At 35.6% G+C, this 22,943-nt stretch overlaps 1 protein-coding gene across 4 annotated transcripts in view; it reads right to left on the bottom strand.

Annotated features, from left to right (window-relative positions):
* Positions 1–22,943, bottom strand: part of DOCK1 (dedicator of cytokinesis 1) — a 466,948-nt gene that overhangs the window by 43,402 nt on the left and 400,603 nt on the right. For all 4 annotated transcript variants that reach the window (XM_070752482.1, XM_070752481.1, XM_070752480.1 and 1 more), the window contains exons 45-48: positions 16,480–16,656; positions 14,291–14,374; positions 5,444–5,581; positions 1,568–1,713 (exon numbers count right to left, since the gene is read on the bottom strand). In XM_070752482.1, coding sequence (XP_070608583.1) covers positions 1,568–1,713; positions 5,444–5,581; positions 14,291–14,374; positions 16,480–16,656 — 545 coding nt within the window. The remainder of the gene's footprint in view (positions 1–1,567; positions 1,714–5,443; positions 5,582–14,290; positions 14,375–16,479; positions 16,657–22,943) is intronic.

Here is a 22,943-nt window from a genome sequence, read left to right on the forward strand (position 1 = left end):
CTCTGGCGGGCCTGGGACAGGGGTTTATCCTCTGTCCTGGTGCTTCTTGGCCTCTCAGCAGCTTTCGATACTATCGACCATGGTATCCTTCTGTGCTGGCTGGAGGGGCTGGGAGTGAGAGGCACTGTTCTACAGTGGTTCTCCTTCTACCTCTTCAAGCCGGTCACAGTCGGGGCTAGTGGGGAGTTAAAGCATCATCTAGGTCTCTCCCTTGTGGGGTGCTTCAGGGGTCAGTCCTCTCCTCCCTGCTATTCAATATCTGCATGAAACCCCTGGGTGAGATCATCCAAGGGCATGGGGTGAGGTATCATCAGTATGCTGAAGATACCCAGCTGTACATCTCCACCCCATATCCAGTTGGCAAAGCAGTGGAAGTGATGTGCCAGTGCCTGGAGGCTGTTAGGGTCTGGATGGGTGTCAACAGGCTCAAACTCAACCCTGAAAAGACGGAGTGACTGTGGGTTTTGCCTCCCAAGAACAATTCCATCTGTCCATCCATTACCCGGGGGGGAATTATTGACCCCCTCAGAGAGGGTCCGCAACTTGGGTGTCCTCCTCGATCCACAGCTAATATTAGAGCACCATCTTTCGGCTGTGGCAAGGAGGGGGTTTGCCCAGGTCCACCTGGTGCACCATGCCCACATCACCTCGAGGTTCGACTACTGCAACGCTCTCTACAGTACATGGGGATATCTTTGAAGAGTGTTTGGAAACTTCAGATCATCCAGAATGCGGACGCGATGGCAATCATGGGCTTCCTAGATATGCTCATGTCTCATCAACACTCCGCAGCCTACACTGGCTGCTGATCAGTTTCCAGTCACAATTCAAAGTGTTGGTCATGACCTATAAAGCCCTACATGGCAGTGGACCAGAATACCTTCGGGACCATCTTCTGCTGCACGAATCCCATGGGTAGATCAGGTCCTGTCAACTAAGCAATGCTGTCTGGCGGGACCCAGGGGAAGAGCCTTCTCTGTGGTGGCACCGGCCCTCTGGAATTATCTCCATCCGGAACTGCCCCCACCCTCCTTGCCTGTCGCAAGCTGTTGAAAACCCACCTATGTTGCCAGGCATGGGGATGTTGATATACCCCCCGGTTTATGTATGTTTTGATTGAGTTGTATGATTATTTTAATTATAAAGGTTTTTAAATTGTTTTTAATATTGGATTTGTACACTGTTTATTATTGTTGTGCGCTGTTCCGAGTCTCCGGAGAGGAGCGGCATACAAATGTAAATAATAATAATAATAATAATAATAATAATAATAATAATAATAATAACAACAACAACATTAAATATTAAAATTTAATATTTTAGATAAAAAGTGGCTGACAAGAATCTTTGAGCTAAATATCTTTTTTCACTGTCTAGATATAGGAGTGATTTTCAATTTGCCTGTATAGTTTCATGAAATAAAAGCAAATGGACCCAGAATGAATTAGCAAAATAGACCTCCTATATGTTACACATCATGATACCTCTTACAGCTTAGATTTGATATTCAAAATGACAAATGAAAGGGTGCAGAGCAGAACTATAGAACACATTATGGTGCATTTACCCATCTGAGCCAGGTCTAGAAGGAGCACTGTCAGAAGAGATGGAAGAAATTGAAGCAACAGATAGTGGTCGTGAGGAGGACGGCATTGTGAACGATCGAACCATAGACCTTGGCCGACTACCTTGCCGGTCTTCTACTGATGAAGGCTACAAAACAAAACAAAAATGAAAATAAAATAGAACTTCTTCTGTTACAAAGACATAATAAAAAAAATGAAAATGAAAAGAAGTATGGCGACTCATTGCTCTTCTTCAGCAAAGGCCCCAAGAAGCTGGTGCAAAAGACAGAATCGGGAATCTCATCCCATGGAGAGATTCTATTGTTTGAAATGTAAGGAATTTCTTGACAAGGAGCAGGAAAATGGTATGTTATTTGTCCTCACACTCTACTTGGAGAGAAGATACTTGTATCTGCTTCAGCTCACCTCTCCTCATCTGCAGATTGGCAATTTCCTAGATCTAGAAGAGATCTCATGATTTTCTGTGTGAATAAGATTTTATTTGGTAGTGCTCTAACAGTCCATTAAATACTATTACTTAAATGGACCAAAATGTTACAGAAACAAAAATACCAATAAAATACTTTTAACGTTAAATTTTACAGAACTGAATACTAAAGATTTGATAGCTATTGATAAATGATATACACACAAAATATTAGTGCTTTTCTGACAAAAATAAAACTCCTGTGCTCTCTGATCACTGACAAATGGCTCAAAGGAAATCGTTCTGCACAAGTACTGATAAAACAGATATAACATTATCTATTTTAGCAAGATCTTTACTGTCATTAACATAACAGTGATAGGATAGCATCTGGGCATACATAAAGTCATTAATTTTATCTCAATGTTAATCAGTGATGTAGAAGTAGAATTTATGTCCCTATATTTCTTTTCATGTGGAAAATATTTAGGCTGGGTATGTCCAACTGACAATTGCTAATGCAATTCATCTGACTCCAGTGAACTTTATGAAATAGCTGCCTTGAACTCCACTGGGTAGTACAATAATTCTGCAGTTTATACACTTTATGCAATTTATCAATTTTGTTGCTATTATTTTTTAGTAATGGTAATGAATCATAGAATTTAAATAACACTGAAATGAGAAAGCATTAAGCATTTTCTTAGTCTACAACTCTTTTCATTATCACAACTCAAGCCTGATTTATCTTCTTTTTAAGGAATCGACTACTCCTAATCAACTACTCCAATTTTATCATTATTGCATAGAAAACAAAGTGAAAATTGAAGTTTGTACCAAAGATCAACTATAATACTCATACATGATAAGAACTATAGGTGAAAACCACTATAATAAAGGAGGAAAATATTAATAGTTTATGTTTTACTTCTTTTAAAAAAATCAGACACAAATAATATGACATAAAGCATGACTAAATCAATCTTTTATTTTTCCATAAGTTATATTAGTCTTCAAACAGTTGTAGAGTTTACTCTTCCACATTCAATTATGAAAGTTTTATAGTATTATGTGAATCTTATGCTCATATCCTTTACAAACTTCTGTGCTTATCAAAGATAATACTGTATATATATACAACATAATTAACATGGCAAAATCAATAATCTTAGGAGTATATGAAGATTGTTCACCAAGAACAATTCCCTGAAAGTGGTATGTCAGCATATTTTAATTACACATAGACTCATGCGGAAGTTCAGTTTCTGGTTTCCAAAAGTTTTACTTCTTTAAAAAAAATCAGACACAAATAATATGACATAAAGCATGACTAAATCAATCTTTTATTTTTCTATAAGTTATATTGGTCTTCAAACACTTGTAGAGTTTACTCTTCCACATTCAATTATGAAAGTTTTATAGTATTATGCGAATCTTAGGCTCATATCCTTTACAAACTTCTGTGCTTATCAAAGATAATATATATTCGACATAATTAACATGGCAAAATCAATAATCTTAGGAGTATATGAAGATTGTTCACCAAGAACAATTCCCTGAAAGTGGTATGTCAGCATATTTTAATTACTCATAGACTCATGCGGAAGTTCAGTTTCTGGTTTTCAAAAGTATGTACAATTTCTAAATGTAACTCTTAGAAACAAGTAACGATTAAAATTTAAGTAGGTACCTTAAATTAAATAGGTACTCATGCAGAAGTTCAGTTTCTGGTTTCCAAAAGTATGTACAATTTCTAAATGTAACTCTTAGAAACAAGTAACGATTAAAATTTAAGTAGGTACCTTAGGAGCAGGGGTGAGCTGCTGGGGATTCATAGGGGTTTGGCAGAACCTCTAGCTAACATTGTATGTAGTTTGGAGAACCCCAAATCCCACCCCTAGCTGACCCCGCCACCATGCTCTTTCCCTCCCAGGAGTCCCCACACAGCCTCTTTTGGATGCAGGTAAGTGCAAGGCATGTGCGGAGGCTTGGGGAGGGCGAAAAATGGGCCTATCCTAAACAACCCACCTCTGCTTAGTTCCTATCATCTTATCATCCATATGAAAAAAGGCAGAATAGAAATTGGTACCTTGTGGGCTCCAATTAGTCTACTGTAAGACCACTCTTGCCTAGCAGGGCTGTATTACTATTAATCTCATCTTTCCCATCCCCTATTTCCTTAGCTTCTTACAACTATAACTTTGAAGTTTGTGGCTCATGATTTATGTCGACTGCTTTTGTTTAGTATCCTATTATAATTTATGTTGATTGATTATTTAGTATACTATGACTATCACTGAGTGTTGCATCTTATGATTTATGAAGATTATATTTTATTATTATGATCATGATTTATAATTTGTTGCTTGTACATATACTTAAAGCTTATGCACAAATTCCTTGTATATCCAATAACACTTGGCCAATAAAGAATAAAGAATTCTATTCTATTCTATTCTATTCTGTTCTATTCTATTCTACTCTATTCTATTCTGACAGTATTGCATTTATTGGGGAGGGAATTTCCTTTGACTGCCAGAGATACTAAAGCATCATCCATGGTTTTTATTTTTATTTTATTTTATTTTATTTTATGGTATTTATTTTGCTCTGGTAGGAATACTGATTTTGTGAAAGGGATTTAATTACATCATCATTCCTATCTGGGAGATCCCTGGTCTTATCTCAGTGAGTGTGATAGTGGTGCCCTCTAGACTCACATGTATCAGGATAGGGATCGTTATAAGTGACGCAGTGATGGAACCATGCTTATGCTTGGTGGGAACAAGAAGATAGTTTGTCTGCAGAAAAGATAAATGGTCTTCTTCCTTGCTTCTACCTCTCCTTACAGGCAGGCAGAAAAGAAAGAAAGAAAGAAAGAAAGAAAGAAAGAAAGAAAGAAAGAAAGAAAGAAAGCTGCTAGCAACTTTTATAACAAAGGGGTCAAACTTGCCACCGTTGTCACATGATATAGCATGACTTTTTGCCTTTATGGAGCTGGGGTAGAGATGGCCTGTGCTTGACATGTCACCCCTGTTTTATAGGGAAAAACCCTACTTTATCTGGCCACAGTGGTGTACGAAAGGCCTTAAATAAGGCTGTTTCGTACTGTCCACATATGTTCCATGGATATTTAGGGAGTTCATTTTCATAACATAAACTGCCTCTATAAAAGTGAAATCCACTAGTGAACACAAAAATCAACATCATTTTATTTTTATCTATATTGTGATTATTATCTCTTTTATTCATTAAACATGAAACTCAGTCAATGGAACATTTAAAAATGTATCAGAAATATCATTGACTGGCACTGATGGTTAATACAGGTTGCTGCCAACATTCTAGGTATCAAGCAAGTATCATCATCATCACCACCATCATCATTCTTCCTCACTTCGCTTTCAGGTTGAAGAGTATTTTAAAATAGCATATTTAAAGAGCTACTCACAAGAGTTCTGATTCCATATTGTTTTTCAACTTTTTCTTTCAGTTGTTTAAAACAGGCTTCCATTCTCTCATGAAATGGCCTTAGTGCTTCTGTGACTTTATTCCCATGAATTCGGATACCTTCTGTCAGGAAAGGGATCTGTAATGGACAATTACATTTTATTTCATTTTCTGATCTTCTTTCAAATGAAATAGAAACTGTGGTTATTATTTCACCTCAACTGCATACATAAGAGTTACCAGCATAAAAATGCCAGTAAGAATCTGTGCAAAATATCACTGTTCATTATAACAAAAGGAAGATTACAATAATTACCATTACTGTTATTACATAAAGCTCATATTTATATAATGTATATCTCATGTGCACTTTTTCTATTATCCATGTTTTTATGTATATAATTTCACCAAGATAAATACATGTTTTTAAGAAGGCATATACTTAGAATGATAATGATGAGTCTCGTGTTACATTATGACATTCCAAACCACAATATTTCAAGAAACAAAAATATTAAAAAACCACACGCTTTTGGCTAGAGAGAACTATGACCATTAAAATATTTTATATGAATTTGTACACATCTTTGTGTACTTAAATGTATATAAATCAATTTGCTTACTGCTAAATATACATATCTAAACAATGGTTTAAATATTTATTAAAAACAGAAACATTAATTCTATTTTATGACTGAAAATAACGATGCCCAAGGCTGCTGTCATAAAATATCCATGTTAAGATAATTACCTCACAGTATGAAGATAGGGCTGACCTTTAAAATATTTTAAGAAAAACACTTTATTCCACAGCTACAAACCTTCCTGTTTGTTGTTTCCTCTCTTCCTCCCTCTTTTTCAAACTTAATGGGGTGGTAATAAAATGAGATACATGTTTTCAGTGTTTAGTATTCTTCATAGTAATCAAGCTAAGAGGCTTTTTCTTAATCATTCATAATTAAACCCTAATACTGATTAAAACAATTTTTCCTATCATCCCTAAATATCCACCTAAATTAGCAGATTTTATTATTAAGGAAAAGAAGAAAACAAGCAAACTGCACTTATAATGTATTCAAGAAATCTTATAGAATGCAATCTAGAATCTGATTTGAAGTGGAATGCAATTGCCAGTTCATTTGACTTCGAACGAAAAAGACTTGAGAAGTATAATATTTACATATTACAGTATCTGGTATCATTTTTTAAAAAAAAGTCACTCTTCTGCTACTTCAATTAGAACTACTTCCTTATAATCAAACATTAATTATAATCTATTTTGCCATGCTATGGAATTTAAATATAAGGTACCATAATTATAATTACTCTCTTGCTCCTTCTCCCATTTTATTAGGCAGCTAAGGAATAAAATGTTTTATTTTTCAATAAATAAATAACAAGGGAAAAAACAAGCAGAAAAAAAAGAAAGTCTTCAAAAATATGTTTGCTGATGGTTTTTAACTATTGTAGTAAAATACGATAGAAATAATCCTGTATATTAAAAAGAAAACATTGTTACTCCTTAGCTTTTTAGTTATGTCACTTCACAAATCACCATATATTCTAATTACCATATTTTTGGAATCACAGATCCAACTTTCTAGACTAAATAACACCATTTCTGCTAAGTAAGGTCCAGGAGAAAATACAATAGATTTCTTTCCTTATTTTATAATTAATCTATGATTTCTTCCTACCATTTGGACCTATTGAATCCCTTTGCAAATTTCTAGTACTTAATGGTTTGCTTTTTTCATTACAGGTAGTCCTCAACCTACAACAGTTTATTTATGCATCAAGAAGCACACCCCTGACAGTAACTTCAGTACTATATTTTGTGAAAAGGAATCTCTCTTGGTTAAAACTATCTCATTCCTCAACCTACAACAGTTTATTTAGTGACTGAAGTTATAACGGCACTGAAAAATGTAACTTATGACAGTTTTTCCTCAGACAAGACTTTTGTAGCATTCCCATAATCATGTGATCAAAATATAGAACTGCAGAAAAAACAATTGTTGCCAACCTGGCTTCCATTGAGGAGCTGTATATTGCACGAGTCAAAAAGAGGGCGGGGAAAATATTTACTGACCCCTCGCATCCTGGACACAAACTCCTATCGTCAAAACGTTGCTACAGAGCACTGCACACCAAGACAGCTAGACACAAGAATAGTTTTTTCCCAAGCGCCATCACTCTGCTAAACAAATAATTCCCTCAATACTGTCAGACTTTTTACTAAATCTGCACTTCTATTCTACTAGTTTTTCTCATCATTCCTATCACCCATCTCCTCCCACTTAGGACTGTATGACTGTAACTTGTTGCTTGTATCCTAAGATTTTTATTAATATTGATTGTTTCTTCATTGCTTATTTGATCGCTATGACAATCATAAAGTGTTGTACCACATGATTTTTGACAAATGTATCTTTTTCTTTTATGTACATTGAGAGCATATGCACCAAGACAAATTCCTTGTGTGTCCAATCACACTTGGCCAATAAAATTCTATTATATTATATTCTAGATTCTTGACATTTGGTTCATATTTATGACTGCTACTGTATCTCAAGGTCATGAAGATTCCCTTTTGCAATCTTCTCATAAGCAAAGTCAATGCGGAAGGCAGATTCACTGAACAACCAGGTTACTAACTTATCAACTGCAGTGATTCACTGCAGCAACTGTGGCAAAGAAGGTCGTAAAATGGAGCAAAACACATTTAACAGATATTTCAGTTAACAACAGAAATTTGGGGCTTAATTGTGGTTGCACATCAATTATTGCCTGTAGAGGGAATGTTTGGGTTCCCCCTTTTTTCTCTGCGAGCCTTACAAAATAAAAGTTCTCAAATCCGTTTACTCCTGGAGCAACACAAAGGATTGGCTGTTTACAAAATGTAAAAAATATGCTCTATGTGGGCCGTGCTTCATGACGGGGATGGGGAGCAGGAATGAGATAGTTTTAACCAAGAGAGACTCCTTTTCACAAAATATAGTAGTGAAGTTACTGTCAGGGGTGTGCTTCTTGATGCATAAATGCAGTTTCTTGCTATGGACCTTCACCCTGTGAAGGTGATAGTCAATACATTACCATCTTTTCTACTCCTTTTTCTCCCATTCTTGTAATTTATAGCATTTTATAGCATCAGCTAGCCTTGCAGTTATGATATAAAGCTTGTCTTCATTATTGATGTATTGCCACAGCAATGGCTGGATGACTATAAAAAGCTATAAATCATGGGGTGGAACGGCCACTGGGTGTGGCAAGTGATTCCCTGCATACAGTGGTAAAAAGTCAGAAATCCACTGCTTTTAGAAAACTGGAAAGAAACGGTTGAAAGGAATACTGCATGGTATTAGCTTGGGAAGGGATATCCATTTCATCATAGCTCTATCACCAACCCTAACAGAATTTATGATATTGAAATCTGCTTTTATATTCTATTTTGAATTGTGTTTTTAAGTTAAAAGTAATTGTGTTTTAATTTAAAAACACAATTCAAAATAGGATACAGAAATAGGGTATGAAAACAGTCTTCCAATGCTGTAAATACATATACTCAATGAATAGCTGTTTCCCTAAGAATTGCTCCAAATTAATCTGAAGAACTAATAGGATGTTTCAAATGCTACGAATGTTCCATCCCCTTTAAAAATTGAAACTACCTCAAAGAGAATATTTCAAGTTCTTCTTCTCTATTGGGCTATTTACATAATACATAATTATATTTACATAGATAATAATTTATACTGACTTCCTGAACTTTTCTGCAACATATTTTTGAACATTATGTTGGTTTTCTAGAAAATTAGGCACTCAATTATATATAATCTGCAAATATCATAAACAATCACTCTACCTTTTCATTTTGGTCATTAATGAAAATATAGAAGAGTTGTGGACCCCAGACCAGGTACTTCAATGATGAATCAATAATTAATAACAATTACAGTGTTCCCTCGATTTTCGCGGGTTCGAATAGCCTATACCACGGTTTTTAAAAAAATATTAATTAAAAAAAATACTTCGTGGGGTTTTTTCTAAACCACGGTTTTTCCTGCCTGATGATGTCATACGTCATCGCCAAACTAATAATTTTTGCAAATCAATAACAAAAAAAATAATTAGTTAATAAATAATTATGATTATAAATATCAGGATCACTAAGTGTCTTATTCAATGGTGAGTACCAGTAATAATGGTGGGTAAATTATTGTTAAGGGAATGGGAAATGATAATTTAGGGGTTTAAAGTGTTAAGGGATGGCTTGTGATACTGTCCATAGTCAAAAATGGTGTATTTACTACGCGGAAATTCAACTTTCGCGGGCGGTCTCGGAACACATCCACCACGAAAATCGAGGGAACACTGTACATCCAAACTATAGCATCAGAATATCAAAAATGTTGGAATCGAGTTACATGCTTGATAGATTATCCATAATCTATTAAGGCTATTACTCAATCGAATTGTGAGAGAAAACTGATCTGTTAAGATTAGTTACAAATCCATGGTAATGTCTAAAAATTATTACATTCTTTTTGATGTACTTATGAAGAGACTTGTTCATGATTTTCTCTAGAATCTACTTAGGGATAAATGTAAGGCTGACTATAAAGATTTCCTGGATGTTCCTTTCTCCAATTTTTGAAGATAGAATATTTGCAAATCAGCTGGAATTTCAGTATTCTAGGAATTTTTCAAATGTAATTTATTGAGGTCAACTGTTAGTTCCTAGACTGCCATAAATATAGTCTTGGAGACTTAACACATTTGAAGAAAAGTGTTATTGTATGATCATGTTTCTATCAATCTTAAGCTTTGCCTGCTATGTCATAATTTCTTGGTGGAACATATAGTCTGTTTTTGAAGTAGAGTGAACTGACATATAGTATACTAGGAGGATTAACTTTGCTTTTTAATGCTACCTATTAGCAGTTTGTCTTGAGCATCTGGTATTCACCTTTCTCATCTTTATTTCCTTTCATACAACTAGAAAAAGTCTTTTTGGTTATTTTTAGCATCCTTCACTAACTTCAGCTCTCTATTTTAAATTTACTGATATCAGTTTCTCTGTTTGTGGCCGCCTGTCCGTACTCTTCCTTTGTGATTTAACTCTTCTTTTCTGCATGTGTTCCTTTTTAGTTTGCAGGTCTTCCCTAAGATGTGTGTGTGTGAGAAAGAGAGAGAGAGAAAGAAAGAGAGTATTAGATTCTTTTGCTGTCAATTTTTTTCCTCAATAGAATTATTTGCATTTGTGCTTCATATTGTTGGGGATGGATTTTAAAGCAGGACTTCAGCAGGCAGGAACCATAGTGAAAACAAACTGTGAAAACACACAGCAACACTTTAACTAAGGAGAGTCTCTGTTGGCTGGCAATCTCAGCGTGACACATATGTCTTCCTCATTTAAGAACTCCCCTCTTTCTTGAGTTCCTTTCCCCTTTACTGGGACTTACTAATCATTGTTTTGAAGCTATTAAAACTCAGTTTTATGAAATACACAATATATCTTTCACTACATTATTTTAAGGTTATGACTCAGTGGTTAATGACACTGAGATTGTCAACTGAAAAACTGACAGCTCAGGTTTGAGTCCCAAGCACTGCACAATGAGGTGAGTTCCCTTTACCTGCTTCAGCTCCTGCCAACTTAACAGTACAAAAACATGCAAATGCGAGTAGATAAATAGGTACCACTTCGATGGGAAGGTGACAGCCATTCCATGCACCTTGGCAGATAAGATATATTGACCACACAATCATGGGAATGTTTTTGGACAATGCTGGCTCCCTGGGCTAAGAAATGGAGATGAGCCCTAGAGTCAGACTGGATTGGACAGGAAAAACCTTTATCTTTACATTATTTTAGTTTCCCTTAAAATGGAGACTCCAGCATTACATAATCACTTTCTACTAATTTCCTTGCTACTTGTAATTCCTCAGCTAAACCTTTCATGTTGATTAGTATCATGTCAAAAATATCTGATCCTCTTGAGAAAATTGTCTAAAGGATTTCCTGCCTGGCACAGTTTGTCTCCTGATATCAGGAAACCTTGACCAGTAGGTTTGTGTTAAGAGTTAGTATTATTATGGCATGGGATACATACACACTTAAACGGTAAATGAAATAACCTTTGATAAAAATAGTAAAATTTTAGCTTAAAAATCTTTAAAATAATCCTAATTTTGGTTTTATTCACTTAAAAATGAATAATTCATGTTAAAGACAAAAATGTAGGGAGAGTTTGTTTAACTGGATGGTGTTTGCATTGTTAAATGTTAAGTAGTTGTCTATTATTATAGAAAAAATTAAAAACACTGGACTGGAGAAGAATAACACCTAAATCTTCAAGGTCTTTAGTTTAAACTCATTCTTGAGGTTTCAAAGTCTATTGTGATATAGTTGTAATTCATTGCAGTATCCCTTTTCTTACATGTATCACCAACAGAAAATAATCAATGGACTTTTAAAATTATTCTGACATAATCTTGCAGATAGATACTTCACAAGCTGATAGGCACAGTTGCTATAGAATTGTTTTAATTTATTATAGTAATGAGTTGCCACATCCTATACTGTAGCTCTTCTCTTTGTACCAATAAAGGAGAAAATTGGTAGCTCAGGGTTCAAATTCAGAGTCCTTGGTGCTCTCTGAACCAGCACTGATTATGTTACCTAGTTAGGTTAATGAAACTCCTGCAAGAAAACAAGCAAGCTCAGAGAACACCAAGGACCCCTCTTCTCTTTGTTTTTAAGACACATTTATTATTGTTGTTGTTGTTATCTCTTTTATTCATTAAACATGAAACTCAGTCAGTTGAACATTCAAAAATGCATCACAAATACCATGGCTGGTGCTAATGGTTGATACAGATTGCTGCCAGCATCCTAGGTATAAACCAAGTACTTTCTTTCGATGTTTAATATTCCAAGTAGCACAGTTTTTTCGCAGTTCCGCTAGTGTTATTGCAGGAAGGTGCAATTTGTTCATGTGTGTTATAAAATTCTTGGGCATGGTACCAAGTGCCCCAATGACAATGGATAGAGTCTAGGACTATTTGCCTCCTCCACTTCACTGCATCTGTTTCATCCCAAGCCTTCCGCCACCCACGCACCCCAGCTATTTGGCGCTGCCTTTTCTCCCTGGTCCTTTCGCAAAACGGGCTCAAAAAGCACTTTCACCCTGGCCTTTTGGACGCAGGGGACATTTTGCTGCCAGCCGATCAGAGGATTCGTTCCTTTTCATTCCCTTCCACTCTGCCTGCGTGTGTATCTGGAAGGAGCCTTTTTAGGAGAAGGAATGGGAGTTTTATATTTTAAACATATTAACATATGAAAACAACTGAGTAGCCTCACATAAAATAGCATTGTTAATAAACCCAAATCCTTATTTAAATCCCTTGAATAAGAAATAAATAAACAAAAAATAACTACAGTGAAACTTCCATTTAGTGGACTTCAATGTAATGGATTTTTTATGCAATGGAGCAAATTTGTGTGGCAACTTACATCATTTTCATCATTTGCATAATGAAATTGGGCATCATTTGCACATCACATAAATCACTATAATGACATACATTTATATTTAATAGATATTTTTGAATTACAAATATCCTCTAATGATTTAGTCATTAGAAGGTTTTACTTTTTCCCCCTCCATCTTTCTGCAACATCAACTTCATATTACTTTTCCCTTTCAGTGGACTTCTTCCCTTTTCTTATTCTGTTTTTATTTATACTAACCTGTTTTCAGCAGTATTTGTAATTAATTTTCTAATTAAGTAATTTTTAGTCAAAACTCACTTTTAAATACAAGATTATATAGGAGAACCATATAATTTCATAATCTCCAGAAAGTTACTAAATCTGGTTAAGAAAAATCATTTAAAAAGCTCAATAAAGTTTAAACATATTCAATATTTTCTGAAGCCTCAGGCAGACTGTTTTATGATGCAGAAAGCAATGATAAAACCTGAAATATAAACCTGTTTTCTTACTTTTAGTTACTTTGGACAATGCTACAACAGTTTTTTCCCGAACGCCATCACTCTACTAAACAAATAATTCCCTCAACACTGTCAGACTTTCTACTAAATCTGCACTTCTATTCTACTAGTTTTTCTCATCATTCCTATCACCCATTTCCTCCCATATTGACTGTATGACTGTAACTTGTTGCTTATATCCTAAGATTTTTATTAATATTGCTTCTTCATTGCTTATTTGACCCCTATGACAATCATTAAGTGTTGTACCACATGATTCTTGACAAATGTATATTTTATTTTATGTACGCTGAGAGCATATGCACCAAGACAAATTCCTTGTGTGTCCAATCACACTTGGCCAATAAAAAATCTATCTATCTATCTGCTAATTCTAATTTCTTATTTTTAATATTTTACCTTTTTTGGTTCCCTAACTTGATGCCCAGAAGATATATTGGATTAGTTCTCTTAAAATAAAAAAACATATAAATTCCAAACTTATTGTGAGATTTTAGAAATTAAAATACAACTCATTACAAGGGCAGCACTTGGGGAAAAGCTGCTCTTTTATTTATTAATTATATCTTCCATATTCTGTACTTTAACCTGGATCTAGTACAACTTGGTCATGAAATATATGTAATTAATGTTTCTGCTATCCCTACATGATAATTTACATTTGGAAGTCTAATTTATATCTCTATATTCTTTTCATCATTAATGGAATAAATTAGTCCAGGTAATAAACATATGCACTAGAATGAATTCTTTCATGCCTCATTTTTGTCCAAAGTGACAATAAACTATTTGAAAAAAGACGTTTGATTCGGATGTCAATCGGATTTACCTGCCATGCAATTAGATCCTTTAGCTTTTCCATCTTTTCATGATCTTCTGGATGTTCATATATGTATTTTTCATTAAAGAAAGCCTAATGGGGGAAAATCCAGCTGTTATTTAGTACAGTAGCATTTATACAGCACATAATAATAGGTAAATATAATATTTAACATTAACATTGATTCTGAGGAAAATCTTTGTGAGAAGGAGGAAAGTAGACACCTAGCAGATGCCTATTTCACTTGTGCTCTTCTCCTCATTTCCTTAAGGGCCATTGCCACCAACTGAGCCATGGGAGCTTAAGGGCCATTGCCACCAACTGAGTCATGGGGGACTTGGAAGGAAGGAAGGCTAATGCTGGCTATATCAGAAATTGTTTTATCTCAGCCCGCTTCCTCCTCCAATGTTCTTCTGTTAACAATTGCCTTTTGGGAAACAATATTTCTGTTTTATTAGTAATATTTTTAAATAAATAAATATTGGTAAAGTTAAAAGTTTCCTATCAGTCATGTCTGACTCTAGAGCACAATGCTCAACTCTGTTTCTTGGCTGAGGGAGCCAGACAATTTTCATAGTGATGTGGCCAGCATGGCTATTATCGTATGATGGAAGTGATACCTATTACTGTAATCTATTTGCATTTGTATGCTTTTGAATTGCTACATGGGCAGGAGCTGGAGCAAGTAATGGGAATTTTTGCGTGGAATTTTGCGTGGAATTTTAACATTTCAAAAGGAGGTTCAATCTCTAACAGGCATAATATTCAATATTATTGTTATTAAGAATTATCCTCACGACAATAATAGAGAATGAAAACTGGAATCATGCTTTGTTAATGATGAGAGTATTTTTATGAGTGAAAATAAATATATAAATGACAACAATCATTTAAAAGCCCCTTAAATTATTTCATGTTGTATTTATGCACTTATGCTTCATCTTGGGTTATATTTACTGGTGAGATCTTTGCTAGAATGGTGCCAAATGCTATGATTCTGAAGCACTAAATGATGTAATGTGTATGTTAGATAGTCACTGAATTAAACCAGCACATATTACTACAGGCTATTTGAGAAAGCATAATTAAATAAAACAGTAAAAATAGCATACTTTTGTCTACTTATCAATAATTAATCATTATTGCTGCCGAATTTGAGGTTAATTTAAGCCTTTTCAATATCAATACATTATTCAGGGAATATAAACCAGCTTTCAGTCTAGCAAGCTGATTCATTCTCTGCCCCCTTTACAGGTAACAAAACTTTGCATATAGTTGTTGAATCCAATAACAGCCACCTAAGGCTCCTTGGTCTCCCTTCAGGACAAACACACCTGGGTCAGAAAAGGTGCTTTTATTGGCTTACCTTATCAGCCATTCACAGCATTCTATACTTGTATCTAGCAGCACAAAGTCACTGTAATAATGAAGAATCTATATCTAATTTATTCAGTCCTGCTTAATATAATGAGGCTCTGAAACAGAAGTGTACTGCCTGTTGTTCTTTTACAGAATTTTATACTATCACATAGATGCATGATTTTGAGATATCCACAACACAGGTGGACAATTTAAATCACAACTACAAACGGACAATTGTAAACCTGCCAACTGAGTCACAATTTGGGGTTAAATTGCTGGTCCCCTGGCTCACTATTGACTGTTAATAGATTCATATGACATCTGGCTTAAGCCATTGTAAAAATATGGCTGAAGGGCTCTCCTCAAAGCCTTATCCTTGGTGCCAAGGGGCCCAGTGGTAGATTAAATATGGCTTTCAAATAAGATTTAATTCTTTGGGTTGTCTGATAAAGAGAAAGAAACAAGACCACACAAATTATTACTTGATTTTCTCTCCTGTCTAACAATCCTCATTACTTGTTCATCAAGCAAGAAATGGCTCCCCCTAGTTTCCGATTTCAGTGACTCTTTGACTTACCTGAACTAACTACTGCAAAAAATGTTTTAAAAGTACTTATATTAGCAAATGATTACCCGTTTTTAATATGTAATATTATCTACTAATAATGGATACTAATCAGTTTATTAGTAACTTTTCAGTTGTGTCATTGCCATTAAGCTCTTTATTTTTCATCTCTATGGCATCACTACCATAGTACCATATTAGTGGTAGTGATACCATAGAGATGAAAATAAAGAGTGATGCCAGGTAGTGAAAGAACAAAAACCAACCAAACCTTTTCATAATTTGTGAAGCCTCCCATGACTGCAGGGTCCACAATGCCATTTAGCAGCATAGACAGAGGATTAATAGGTAGATTTGGATCGTTCAAATGTTGCTGAACCATATTGTTAATTTTATCGTTTGCTAACTGCATCGTTTCAATTGCATTTTCAAGTGGACTGATTTCAATCTGAGAAAACAAAGGTTTAACAAAAAATGATTACAAGAGCTGCAATAGTTTGAATTCAAATATTAACTGAAAACAAGAGATTTTTGTTCCTGAAAAAAATTAATGTAGTTTTAAAACACAATATTGAATAGTGATGCTCATGCTCGAAAATTTGGACCAATAAATACAACAAAGAAAAATGTATTTGTTTAGCTCATCACTGATGTAGAGTAAAACAAAAACTGAACACATCAAAAGCTGCATGGCAGCTCTTTGTACGTTTGATGGACAAACTATTGTCACCTTTTACTTTCATGCATTGTATCACAGGGTGGATTCTTTTTAAAATGAAAAACCTGCCAGATGAAGAGGACTGAAAGATAATAAAAATGCTTAATCTCTAGTGTGTATTTCATGTTACAAAGATTTTTCATTAAGCACACAAAATAGTAGGATTATTAAGCACAAAGACAGTATTTCTGTTTGAACCAGTAATACAGTTCTTTCCATTTCCTATCAAATGCAGTTGATTCAGAAGCTGCTCCTGACGATGCATGTGGTTGCAGTTTTAATAATGTTAATTTTATTTTAATAATTTAAAGAGAAATCTTTTTCTTCTCCAACCCAACAATGACATATCCTTTTATATAATAACGACATATATTTGAGGTATGCCAAAATGGAATTTTATATCTGTTTGCTATAATTTTCATAAACTTGTAGAAAAACACCAGGAGTTTAAGATATTTCTGAAAGGCACTTAATCAAGTCTTTATAACTGTCACTTACATACACACATTGATTACTTCCAACCTGTGTTAATTAACTGTCATAATTAATTACGCTTCCAAAATATTTAAATTTTAACTTTGTTATTAATACTTCCAGCAAGTTATATGCTTTTAATTCTTCTAGTACTGAATGAGTCTTTTGGTTGAAAGTATTTATACCAATATTCTACACTAGTGCCTCTCAACCTTTTGCGCACGAGGGATCAATTCCTTGGAGAGAAATTTTTACATGGATCATAGGGGGCATAGTTTCACATATTCCCTGCATCCCATGGGTGGTACTTTACTGGCTTGTATGGCCCAGTTTCTGACATGCAGTGGACTGGGGTTTGGAAAATCCCCCCGCTAAAATTAATTTTCAATGGATACATCAGAATTGGATATAGAAGGGCCTTTGGAATATGTATATATATATGATACCTGCCGTAGTCTTTCTCACAGACGTCTCTTTATTTCATGACTACAATCACCATTCTTGTGAATTTTTTAACATAGTCTGTTATTACTTCATTTCTATTTGCAATGGAGCACCATTGACATAATCTTAGTTTGTTAATTAGAAGCAGTATAGTGGCCTATGAAGAAGTTTATCTTCCTTCACCTTCAATAAGAGGTTTATTTTATGTTCTCCTTGCTTACAGCCATCAAAAGTGTATCATAGACATGTTCTTCAAGTTGTTGTTGTTTCTCCCAGCATTTTAGTTCCAGTTTTTATTTCCTGTAATCCAGGATTTGTCCTGCATATAACTAAATAAGGAGACAGTTTGGTACTGTCTTGGTACACTAATTTCTTAGATTAGAACCATTTGGTTGCTTCATATTGTATCCTGTCGCTTTTTGCTCATTGTAGTTTTTTTTTCCAGTAGAAAGATATGGTGACCTGATACACCCATTTTTCTAAGGGCTGTGGGCAATTTATTATATAAATAGAGTAAGAAGTCTTAGAATAATCAATAAAAATGTCTTTAGGGAGACTCTAGCTTTCTCCATTATCCAGAAGTTATTAACAATGTGAGCTGCCTCATTTGAATCTAACTTGTACATCTGACAGTGTTTGTTCCATGGACTGTTGAAGCATGGAATGCAAAACCTTGACCATTTTCTCATTATCAGGTATCTGCAATTGTTTGGTAGCTTCAACAATTTTTAGCACTGAAGTTTTTCTGATGCTGAATTTAAATTGATTTTTTCCACTTCCTTAATCTTGCTGTATTTGCCACATCTGTTTACTAACTGCAAATTAGTAATTATCGTGCAACGCTTTAAACAGTTCGATTGGTATTTCATTTCTGCAGTTTTGTTGTTAGCAATGGTTTTTTTTAGTCCTTCATAGGTATCATCAACTTGTAGATTGCGGGGGACACTTCTTACATTTATTTATACCATTTTTAATTGTTTTGTATAGGAAATGTTTATCTTTTTTATTCTTGATATTGCCCATCTTTGCACAAAAGATTGCTTTGATATCTGAAATTGGCATCAATTCCTTGCTTTGATTTAACTCCTTGTTTCTTCTTTTTAAAAACTCAGTATTTGGTGAGGGCAAAATTTTCCTCTGTCTCATTTACTATCCACCTCTATTTGGGTATTTTCAACATACCAGCTGAAGGACAATTTTGCATCTTTCACACACACACACACACACACACACACACACACACACACAAAGATTTATTGGGTTTTATTTTAAAACATATATCATCAATACACGAACAGTGTGGCCTCTAGGTATGGTGAATAGAATAGAATGGAATGGAATTGAGCGGAGCGGAGCGGAACAGAACAGAACATAATTCTTTATTGCCCAAGTGTGACACACAAGGAATTTGTCTTTGGTGTATATTGTCTCAGTGTACATAAGAAGAATAAAATACATTCATCAAGAATAAGATACAACACTTAGTGATAGTCAATGTTACTAATAAGTTATCAATTTGTATGAGAAAACAAATAAAAACAATATAAATTGAAAGATACAAGCAGCATGGTTATAGTAATAAGTGGGAAGAGATAGATACTACTAAGGAAGAGTAATAGTAATACAGTCTTAGTAAATTATTTGACAGTGTTGTGGGAATTGTTAAACAGAGTGATGCCATTCAGGAAAAAAACTATCTGTATGCCTAGTTGTTTGGATATGCAGTGCCCTATAGCCTCAAACAATTTATGTCCAGTGTGTCTATCGATATTTTCACAACCTTCTTTTTGACTCGTGCAGTATACAGATCCTCAGTGGAAGGCAGATCGGTAGCAATTGTTTTTTCTGCAGTTTTAATTATCCATTGAAGTCTGTGTTTGTCTTGTTTGGTTGTAGACTCAAACCAAACAGTTATGGAGGTGCTGATGACAGACTCAATAATTCCTTTGTAGAACTGAATCAGCAACTCTTTGGACAGTTTGACCTTTCTGAGTTGGCGCAGAAAGAACATTCTTTTTTTTTTTTTTAAAAGTATTGGTTTTTAAAATAATATTTTAAACAAACAATGTCTTAGATATACTGTACTTTCAGTAAATCTGCATTGATTTATAAGTAAAAGAAAAGTAATCAATTACATACAGTATCTCTTTTTTAACATGGTATTTACATTCATACATTATGTTTTTTACACATCAGTCAATATAGTTATATAAAGAGCATTCTTTGTTGAGTTTTTTATTATGTTTTTGATGTTAGGAGTCAAGATATGATAAAACTTAGAAACGTGAAGGACTTTACTATTGATACTATGTTGACTAGTATTGTAAGAGTTATATTTAGTTCAATAATTTTCTGGATGTACCACAAGGCTACTTGTTCAATCTCCTGTCTGTATGCAGATTCATCATTGTCTTGAATGAGGTCAATCACTGTTGTATTATCTGCAAACTTCAGTATTTTAACAGAGAGATCGTTTGAGATGCAGTCATTGGCGTACAGAGAGAAGAGTAGTGGAGAGAGCACACAGCCCTAGGGGCTCCTGTGCTAATTGTGTAGGTATCTGATGTGATTTTGCCTAGTTTCACCAGCTGCTTCCTGTCTGTCTGCTTATGATCCATTTACAACTGTGTAGGCAAACTGCAAGGGATCCATGATGGTTCTCAGGTGGCCGAGCAACGAACCCATGATGGTTCTCAGGGCACTAGTCTTTTAAAGCTCTTCTTCACTTCATAATTACAGATGTTAGAGCAACCAGTCTGAAGTCATTCAGTTCCTTGACAAAAGGTTTCTTCGGCTGATGATAGTAGAGCATTTGAAGCAAAAAGGAACATAGCGCTTCTGTAGTGATTTATTAAAGATGCAGGTAAAGATGGGGGCCAGTTGGTCAGCACAAGTTTTTAAGCAAGAAGGAGTTATCTTGTGTGGACCTGGTGCTTTTTCTGGCTTTTATCTATGAAATAGGCTTTGCACCTCATTCTATGTAATCACCAGAGGTGGTTGATCCAATGAGACAGGGTACTGAGACAGGGTAGATTGTAGAAGGCTTGGCTTTATTATTTTAAAGTAGTTATTTAATTATTTCAATGGTCCAGTATAATGTCAATGATAGTAATACCATCTTTCAACCTCTCATCTTTCCATCTAATTTCCATCTAGCGGGCCCAGGACAGAGGTTTATCCTCTGTCCTGGTGCTTCTTGACATCTCAGCGGTTTTCAATACCATCGATCATGGTATCCTTCTGCTCCGACTGGAGAGGCTGGGAGTGGGAGGCACCGTTTTATGGTGGTTCTCCTCCTACCTCTCTGGTCGGTTGCAGTCAGTGTTAGTGGGGAGGTCAGAGGTCGACTCCTAGGTCTCTCCCTTGTGAGGTTCCTCAGGGGTCAGTCCTCTCCACTCTGCTGTTTAATATCTACATGAAGCCGCTGGGTGAGATCATCCAAGGGCACGGGGTGAGTTACCATTAGTACGTTTATGATACTCAGCTGTACATCTCCACCACGTGTCCACTCAGTGAAGCAGTGGAAGTGATGTGCCAGTGTTTGGAGGCTGTCAGGGTCTGGATGGGTGCCAACAGGCTCAAGCCCAACCCTGACAAGATGGAGTGGTTGTGGGTTTTGCCTCCCTAGGACAATTCCATCTGTCCATCCATTTCCCTGGGGAGGGGGATTATTGACGCCCTCAGAGAGGGTCTGCAACTTGGATGTCTTTCTCGATACACAGCTAATATTAGAGCACCATCTTTCGGCTGTGGCAAGGAGCGAGTTTGCCCAGGTCCGCCTGGTGCACCAGTTGCTGCCCTATGTGGGCAGGTAATCTCTGCTCATAGTTACTCATGCCCGCATCACCTCGAGGTTCGACTATGCTCTCTACATGGGGCTACCTTTGAAGAGTGTTTGAAAACTTCAAATCATCCAAAATGCAGTGGCGCAAGCAGTATTGGGCCTCCTGAGGCATGCCCATATCTCAACATCACTCCATGGACTGCATTGGCTGCAGATTGGTTTCCTGACACAATTCAAAGTGTTGGTTTTGACCTATAAAGTCCTAAATGGCACAGGACCAGATTATCTCCGGGACTGCCTTCTGCTGCATGAATCCCAGCGTCCGGTGAGGTGTCACAGAGTGGGTCTTCTCAGGGTCCCGTCAGCCAGACAATGCCAGCTGGCGGGGCCTAGGGGAAGAGCCTTCTTTGTGTGGGCCCCAGCTCTCTGGAACCAGCTCCCCCCAGAGATTCGCACTGCCCCCACCCTTCTTGCTTTCCGAAAAAGCTTGAAAATTCATCTTTGCCACCAGGCCTGGGGCCACTATATATCTCCCCTTGACCAACTAATGTGTTTAAAGTGACCTATTGAGTGAATGATAAACTGAATGTTTTTAGGTTTTTAGGATCTTTTAAAGTCTTTTAATCATAATTAATTGTATCAAATTGTTTTACTATGTATTCTATGTTTGTTGTGAGCCGCCCCTAGTCCACGGAGAGGGATGGCATACAAATCCAATAAACAAACAAACAAACAAATATTTTCAATTTATATAAACATTGTAACTACTAATATTCCCCCTAAATCTTATTTCTACCTCTGTTCTGGCTTCTAGTCAGGTCACTCTTACTAATCCTAATATTAAGACACATATTTATGTTAATATATAGGAAGACAATGAAGAGACTAGAAACCAAATCTTACAAAGAGAAATTGAAGGAAGTTTGAGAAGAGAAGAATGACAGAAAATATATTTCTTCTAAAAGCATCATAAAGAAAATGGACAAGATCTATTCTCTATTATGTCACAACTCTAGGACATGATAAGATGGATTTAACATACTAAAGCCAGATTTCATTTAAATATTAGACAAACCTTCTAAAAATCAGATCTGAAGGCAGCTAATTTGGCATGTTTTAATTTGGATTTTTGTGCAGAGCACGGATTTGCATCTAATTGCTTAAAATTTCAAATTCCACTGCTATAGTTCTAATGTTAGACTATCTGACCCAGGGCTGAAATGCTACTGGTCCGGTCAGGACCGGGTTTACCAATAGAGGAAGTCGCTGGTGGTTTGGAGTATATACCTTCCGGACATTGACATATTCTTGTTTT

This window comes from Erythrolamprus reginae, chromosome 5 (genome assembly GCF_031021105.1).
Source record: "Erythrolamprus reginae isolate rEryReg1 chromosome 5, rEryReg1.hap1, whole genome shotgun sequence".
NCBI lineage: Eukaryota > Metazoa > Chordata > Lepidosauria > Squamata > Dipsadidae > Erythrolamprus > Erythrolamprus reginae.